This window comes from Schistocerca americana, chromosome 4, assembly GCF_021461395.2.
Source record: "Schistocerca americana isolate TAMUIC-IGC-003095 chromosome 4, iqSchAmer2.1, whole genome shotgun sequence".
Classification (NCBI taxonomy): domain Eukaryota; kingdom Metazoa; phylum Arthropoda; class Insecta; order Orthoptera; family Acrididae; genus Schistocerca; species Schistocerca americana.
Window position 1 is genome coordinate 127,170,211 of NC_060122.1, and position 8,886 is coordinate 127,179,096.

General features: G+C 39.8%; 1 protein-coding gene across 1 annotated transcript in view; it reads right to left on the minus strand.

Moving 5' to 3' along the window:
- Positions 1–4,594, minus strand: part of LOC124613298 (carboxypeptidase B-like) — a 171,617-nt gene extending 167,023 nt beyond the window's left edge. The window contains exon 1 of the mRNA XM_047141994.1: positions 4,376–4,594. Coding sequence (XP_046997950.1) covers positions 4,376–4,594 — 219 coding nt within the window. The remainder of the gene's footprint in view (positions 1–4,375) is intronic.
- Between the last annotated feature and the right edge of the window lie 4,292 nt (positions 4,595–8,886).

Sequence of the window (8,886 nt, forward strand, 5' to 3'; positions counted from 1 at the left end):
TACCATGGATACTAAGTGTGTGAGCTGCAGTAGGAAAGTTAGTTCAGGAGTTCTGTGCTTCTGTTGTGACAGGTGGTTTCATTGGGGAAACTGTAGCGGCGTGGGAATTGATGTAGCAAACGAGACTCTTCCATTCTTTTGCAGGATTTGCTCAAGAGATAAGATTATAGGTGAACAGGAGGAGAAAATTAGGGCCCTTCAGGCTGATTTGGACAGAGCGCGGGAGGAACTGAAGAGGTTAAGGGGGGAGGTGGGTAAACAGTGGTGGGAGATGGTAGCTGGGAACAGGGGCCCCAGAAAGAGGACAGTGTATGACAATTTCCCAATTGGCACAACCAATAGATTTGCCTTGCTACTACATTTAAGTAAGGAAGAGGCTCCGGTAGAAGTAGATGTAGTTAACATGCAACAGAATCTCAATAGGAAACCAACTGTTTCAAAAAAAAGTAGAAAGTAAGACAAATGTTCTGTTTGCTACGTAGCAGCCATGGAATAGGTATGGGCCAGATTTTGCAGGAAAAATTAGGTGACAGGTACCAAGTCACAAACTTTTTCAAGCCAAGTGCATGACTTAGCGAGGTGATAGAGGATATAGGTTCCTTGTGCAAGATATTCACAAAGCAGGATCATGTGATTATAGTGGGTGGAGGGGGAAACAGTATTGATATGGATCAGGGTAACAGTACTAAGTGTGACCTGGTGAAAATAACCTCGGCAACGACCCATACCAATGTTGGGCTGGTGCCTGCTTTCATGCGGCGTGATCAGCCCCAGTTGAACCACTCTGTCAGAAGGGTAAATATGGAGTTGGATCAGTTGCGTAGGGAGGCCACTCTGTCAGACATTGGATTGGTTCCTGTCGAGGCTATTGACTGGGGGAATTTCACAAGGCGTGGCCTACTCCTCAATAGGAAAGGGAAGGGTAAACTGGCAGGGTTGTTAGCGAATTCCGTAAGGAGGGACACTAACACTCATGGATGTAATTCGTTTTTAGACTAATATCAGCGTCCAATGAGAAGTTCAGGCAGGCACGTGCTAAAGAGGTCCATAACTCACAAAATTATCACAACAGGAAAGTAAATAATAATGTTACCATATTCAACAAAATATATTGGTGGATTAAAGAAAAAAGTAGATTGTCACAAAAGAAAGTAAAAAGTAAAGTTACCATTTTTCACCAAAATATTCCAGGATGTAGATGAGCTTGTGGTATGTTTAGAAGACACTGAATTTGATAATGTAATAGATATACTATGCCTGTCTGAGCATCACATTGTGTATGATACGGAACAGGTAAATCAGCTGTTATAAACTAGCTGCACATTTGAGTAGAGAGAACAAATTGAGAGTAGGAGTTGCCTTGTTGTGCTATCTGTAAGATAGGGGAAAGTAAATTATTATTTGTGGGGACTTCAGTGTTGATTCAGTGAAAGAGTGTAATAGGAAGAATGACCTGGAAGTCTTGCTCGGTTCTTTCAATCTGACATCTGTCATTAATTTTCCTACTCGGGTAGTAAAGGACAGCAGCACATTGATAGATAACACTTTTACAGACCAAGATAGGTTTCAAAACATAAATTCTTGTCTTGTTGAGAATGGCCTTTCTGATCATGGTGCTCAGCTAGTTAGAGGATATGACATAGCTCCATTCAGTAATTCAAAACTACCCTCCAAAGTTGTGCATTCAATTAATGACTCAAAAATTAGAAATTTCAGAGAAAATCTTCAGCAGTTAGACTGGGATAAGGTGTACAAGTAACCCGATGCTAATTTAAAATATAACTTATTTCATGATACACTTGTAAGAGAATTTGAAAACTGTTTCCTCAAGAAAGTAGTTAAATCTAATTATAAGAAACCATGTAAAAAACCTTGGCTTACTAAAGGAATAAAATTAACTTGTAACCACAAAAGGGAACCGAATCTACCAACAAGAAAGTGTAATGACCCATAAACAGCCAAATATTATAAAAACTACTGTGCTACATTAAGAAAGATTATTAAAAAATGCAGAAACACGTGCATCATGTCTGAGATTAATACCTCTGATAACAAAATCAAAACAATTTGGAATACTATTACAAGGGAGACAGGGCAACCAAGAGTACAGGATGATGATGACAATACCATCAAAGCGAATTGAAACTTGACACACAACAAGCCAGAAGCCGAAAACAATTTGAGTGATCGTTTTTTAAATGTTGTAGAGAAAATAGGATCTAAATGTACATTAGAAGAAGCAAGGCAGTTAATGGAAGAGGCCTTACGCACACCATTTGATAGAATTGTAATTCTACCCAATTCTCCTTCTGAAATTAGGAAGATAATAAACTCTTTCAAGAATAAAAGCTCACATGGAATTGATGGCATTTCCAGCAGGATAATAAAAGCTTGTTCTCAAGAAATAAATGGGATTCTTAGCCACATATGTAATAGATCTCTGAAGCAGGGTATTTTCCCAGATAGACTGAAGTATGCTACTGTTTAACTACTGCATAGAAAAGAGGATACGTCTCATGTCAACAACTACCACCCAATCTCTCTTCTGACTGCCTTATCTAAAATTCTTGAAAAAGTAATGTATTGTAGAGTAGCTTCACACCTTTGGAAAAATAAAGTTTTAACAAAATGTCAGTTTAGTTTCCAGAAGGGTTTTTCAACGGAAAATGCTATACATACTTTCACAAATGAAATATTAAATGCTCTGAGTAACCAGAAGTCACCAGTTATGATTTTTTGTTGTCTCCCAAAGGATTTTGACTGTGTAACTCATGAAATACTTCTAGATAAGTTCAAGTACTGTGGTATGAATGGGACTGTGCTCAAATGGTTTAAATCATACCTAATTGGAAGAGAAAGTTGAAATAAGCAGTTCACATAATATGCAAAAAATGGTGATTTCTCAAACTGGGGAACAATCATGAATGGGGTGCTGCAAGCTTCGGTCTTGGGTCCTCTGCTGTTCTTAGTGTATATTAATGACTTGCCATTCTGTATTCACGAAGATGCAAAGCTGGTACTTTTTGCCGATGATACAAGTATAGCTATCACACCCAACAGACAAGAATTAACTGGTGATACTGTAATGATGTTTTTCAGAAAGTCATTAAGTAGTTCTCTGCAAATGGGCTCTTATTTAACTTGGAGAAAACACAGTGTATAGAGTTCCATACAGTAAATGGAATGACATCATTAATAAATATAGACTTCGATCAGAAATCGCTAGCTAAGGTAAACTATTCAAAATATCTAGGTGTATGCATTGATGAGGGGTTGAACTAGAAAAAAAAAATTGAGGATTTGCTGAAAAGTTTGAGTTCACCTACTTATGCTATTAGGGTCATTGCAAATTTTGGCGATATACAACTCAGTAAATTAGCTTACCACGCCTATTTCCATTCTCTGCTTTCGTATGGCATCATATTCTGGGGAACTCATCATTGAGTAAAAGAGTGTTCTTTGCACAAAAGCGTGCAATCAGAATAATTGCTGGAGCTCATCCAAGATCATCCTGCAGACACTTTTTTAAAGAGCTAGAGATCTTCACTGCAGCTTCACAATATATATATATATATATATATATATATATATATATATATATATATATATATATATATATATATTCACTTATGAAATTTGTTATTAACGAATTCAAAAGTAATAGCAGTGTACATGGCTACAACACTAGGAGAAAGGATGAACTTCACTACCCAAGGTTAAATATAACTTTGGCACAGATGGGGGTAAGTTATGCTGCCACAAAAGTCTTTGGTACTTACCTAATAGCATCACAAGTCTGACTCATAGCCATATAGCATTTCAAATGAAATTAAAATAATTTTTTCATAGCAACTGCTTCCACTCATTAGATGATTTTTTGGATATAGTAAGAGGGTAATGTGCCCATCCCCCACAAAAAAAGTTAAAATTAAAAATATTAAGTGTTATGTAATGTTTTGTGTAATGTAGTGTCTTGTATATACACCTTTTATTAACCTGACACGTTCCACATCATTACGAAGTGTCGTATTAATGATCTATGTATGCAACATGTACTAATCTAATCTAATCAATAGGTTGATTACTTATATAGAACTGTAGGAATAGGATGACGTATACGAGGTGCGGACGTTAAAATTTTATTGCTCTGGTGCAAATTTTACATGCTGTCATGACGTTGTTATAGTTGTAGCCTCGAGCAGAGCAAATAAATCTGTCAGATGAATGACAAACGCAGATACACAACGAATTTCGCGCGAACATAATGAGTTCGTACTTTAGTGGAAAGGAATTTATAAATCAAGACACAAATTACGCACACTGTCGTCATACCTGAAGGAAAAAATGTGAGAAGCAGAGCGGTGAAGGTCGTTACGACAGAAATGAAACCCGAGACGACTCTCAGATCGAGAGTGAGCACCCCCAGCAGCCTGGTCGTGGGTCGAGCAGAGAACACCTGCAGCGCCAGCAGCCGCAGCTCCCTCTGTGTGTCGTCCGCCGCACCCCTCCTTCCCAGCAGCAGCTGCGAGCACAGCCTCACTGTGCGGTCTGCCTCTGAAGACACAAACTGAGCAGGTACTATGAATACTGCCATTGTGCTTGTGTTGTAAAGCAAGAAGAACCACGTCTGCCGCAAGATGTTAATATCTTTCATGCCGAGGAACACTGGTTGTGTCGCAATGTAGTAAATTATTTCCACAACTAATGACGCTAGTGCTGCGAGGTAAAGTACCAAAAAAGTCTGGTGAATTAACGTCACCACAAACGACATCCCACACAGCACCACATACACCCGACTAAGTGTTCGCACAGAGAGTGGTGTGCGCAGATCGCCCCTGTTCTTTACCGAACACTTGTCTGAGTACTTCTGCTTATCTGCTGCTCAGTGTATCAAGTTCATCAGACAATCGTTAAGTGAAGACAGTCTGTTCTTGGCAACCAACTGTAGGTTTGTGAATCGTACGAGTGTTAGTACAGCCGTTATTAAATTGGTCATACCGAATACAGTGCTCAGTTTCTCATCCAGAGTAACATTTGCAATCAACAGTTCACTAAAAATCAAGCAACAAACAAAAACTGCTATAGATAACTGCACCTTCACAAATCTTTTAGGTGATGTTGTTACTCGTCCCATGTTCGGAACCAGACATTTATCACAATCCACTAACAAGGAAAGCAATTTCCCATATTTACTTGTGTGCCAGAATCTGTCAGCAATTATCACACCAAAGGACAGGAATGAGTACTGAAGAACTCCTATTATTTTAAGAACTTCCATTGTAGAAGACGTCAAACTCACGTGTAACGCAAAATACGACGAAGCGCAGGCACAAAGGAACTGCAGTGAAATGGCGACGTTAGCCCAGGTAATATGGGACTGCGACCTCCTCAGGGTTGCAGTGTGGGCGTCAACCGTAAACGGCATCATGCCAAATAACTTACATGCGAAGTGGAACGGTTTCCCAGCCAACAGGAGCTGCTCGGTTACTTCCGTTACTGGCTTCATCTGAAACCAAAGCAGATTAATGTAGGAAGATGGTACTGACCTGGATCAGCATTATTGTTACTCATTTATGTTTCTAATGATAGGCAATTGGGCTAATTGGGCTCTGTTGTTCAGTAAGATACCATTTTTAATTAATTTTATACACAGTGAGGTGACCTTTATAAAACAAGCATTGCACTAACAGCGAAAAGTTTATAGTTTTGTATGTGATACGTTCTATTTAACGTTGCACTCGACGACCAACATTTCACTAGTTATTTTATATATGAATTTCTACCACTACTAGTTGTGTTTGTAAAATAGTTAAATATCATTCGTATGTTCGAAACCGGAGTTACAATTCCTGTGTTACCGATTTTAGTGCACAAATGAGTAACAATCTGAGTAAAAACAGATTATTGGTAGACAATGATAAACATCATCACAGAATAGAAAATCATCTAAAACCCATCACCAAGGGAAAAGGCTATTCCATCTGGAAGAACAAAGGAACAGGAACAGTAGAGGTCGCAGGAACAACGAGGGGTACGAAACTATTGGAAAATTGGGCAGATGATTCGAGTTTCCAAGCGGGATCGTCTGACATATGTATGTCATTATGAGCCTATATGTCAGATATAATACTATTGTCGATATCTGAAAGACATCTTATGACCACGTCTTATGAACTTCTTGGGAACTAGGATATCATATTTTACAATCAGTATGTCTACCGAACGCAGAGATTATTAAACTCAACACACTGTGTACTCAGTCCTTAACCGTGCCACCGCTGCGGTCGCAGGTTCGAATCCTGCCTCGGGCATGGATGTGTGTGATGCCCTTAGGTTAGTTAGGTTTAAGAAGTTCTAAGTTCTAGGGGACTATTCACCTCAGATGTTAAGTGCCATAGTGCTTAGAGCCATTTGAACATTTGAGACACACTGTGTTCATTCTTGTAAACAGAGGGCAATAAATGACACTGTCAAGCACGGTACAATATTGTTTGACCTCCATAAGGCAACTGATACACTTATGCACTGCTGAAATAATACGAGTTTATTGCTTATTGGGCATTTTTTTAATGATTTGGGACTTCCTGCCATTTACAAGTAGAACTCAGCCCGTCTCTCGTCCAGTATCGATATCGTCAGATCTAAAAGTAACTTTCACAGCAGGGCACATGCAAAATAGCTTGGCCCTTCACAGAAGCACATTCTTGGCCTGATTCCTCAGTCCCAATGGGGTGGTCATCCCAGTTGACTGCCGCCTGCTGAGTTTTGCACCATAAACTATCTGTTTGCTGCCTCTTTACTATGTAGCACCTAACCACATCCTTCACATACTAAATGTTCAGAGTAAATTCTTCCTAATGAAGGACAGGTAACTATATGGAATTCCATTAAATTTATCCCAGAAGGGACAAATGCAAAAGAATGATTCACATTAAAAAGTGTGCTTGAGAGTGCTGCAGGAATTGTTATGTAGTTATCACCCCTGAGGTTAAGGATTTTAGAGGGAGGCTGAGCAGATTATGATGTACCCTCGGCCAGGCACTGTATAGTAGCTTATGAAGTACATGTTTAGACGCAGATGTAGGCTGTTCGTGGATAGTGCAGTTTTCTATAAGAAGATAACTGTGCCAAAACACGGTATTGAATTGCAGATGGTCGACTGTTGCTACATGGACTGCGAGCAAATACATGAAACATACTGGACATAGAGAGGAGAAGGAGTCCTGTGCTGTTTGATTACACTATTTGTGGAAGGAGTAACAACCAAATACAACGCCTAGGGCTAAGCATCTGCAGCGGCATAAAGTGGAATGACTACTTGCAGTAAAAGTATATAGGAAAAGTGTAAGTCAGGCTCATATTCATTTGGAGTAACCTTAACGAACCGTATTCCGTCACATCCGTATTCCTTCCAGTTCGATGCGAAGTCCTTCTTCGATAGTTTTTTGTATTTCTCTTCGGCCTGGTGTAGACTGCTACGATGTATAGGTTTGTTTAGCTCTTATTTGCGGCAAATTACATGCTACAAGAATTCCGAAATGGCTGTGTCATCAGTTACACTTAAGTTATATACGTAACCCTTCCGATCCACATTCTTTTGAGGTGTAGCAACTGCACAATGGATGTGTATTCCAGATAGACCTACCACCACAAGCATGCGAGTTGCCGTCTGAGATGGTTAGGAGCGGCAGCACCGGTACGAGGCAGAGGATTTGGGTTAAATGATGGAATGGTACTACTGCAGCAGGATCAGAATCGCCAAGTATGCTAGGAAAAGTGTATAATGGCAGTTATAATAGAGATACGAGAAACCAGACATGGGAATTGTAGTGTGGATGTCAAAACATCTTTTGGATCGACCTGTGTGTACCAACTGAACGGTCACAAACCCTGTGCACGTGTGCCAACATTATCAGTTTCGGTTTTCTTCTTAAAATATGGTCTGCATTTCGTCTGGAAGACACAGACAATGCTAATATTCACTAAAAGGTTTTTAGGTAATTTTTATCAGCTAACATACGCATAATGCAGGTCACAAAGCGTATTATCATGCAGATAATGGGAGACAAGTCCGCATTTGTGCAGTGTCTGTGAGAAATGAGGAATACCCCACCCTAGGTGAAATCTGGTATCATGCAGATACTTCAAATGGTTCAAATGGCTCTGAGCGCTATGGGACTTAACATCTGAGGTCTTCAGTCCCTTAGGACTTAGAACTACTTAAACCTAACTAACCTAAGGACATCACACACATCCATGCCCGAGGCAGGATTCGAACCTGGGACCGTAGCGGTCGCGCGGTTCCAGACTGAAGCGCCTAGAACCGCTCGACCACCTAGTCCGGCCATGCAGATACAATACTAAGCACTGCATAACTGTAACTATCGTAAGATCCTACATGATACATCTCTGACATGAGGATACACTGTTCACAGAATGACATAAATCTACGTTATGTGTCTGATCTCATTAGGTGCTTAGTTGACTGGGGTAGATTAGTCATGTGGAGCGTTAATAACTAAGCTTGTGTCGCAGTCGCTATCTAGATTCCTGTGGTGCAGCCCGCTCTTCACGTTCTGATGTGTCTGTTGATATTTTACTTTGGAATGAGACACGTTAACACTTTCCCCTTACCACAGAACGCAGTTGCCTGTTTGGGATGTATTATCTTCTTGGGAGTGACACCTGGCATCAAAAAGACAATCAAGCTAATTCTTTAACATACACCACAAAATTTCCTGCATGCAATCGAGTCTGCTGGAGTACAATTCAATTTCTACGATTTAATATCTGAAGTAATACACATTGATTAAATGAATATCACAATAAACTAATTTGGGATCATTCTATTGAGTTACCACGTAATATTCTGCTTCACAATTGTTT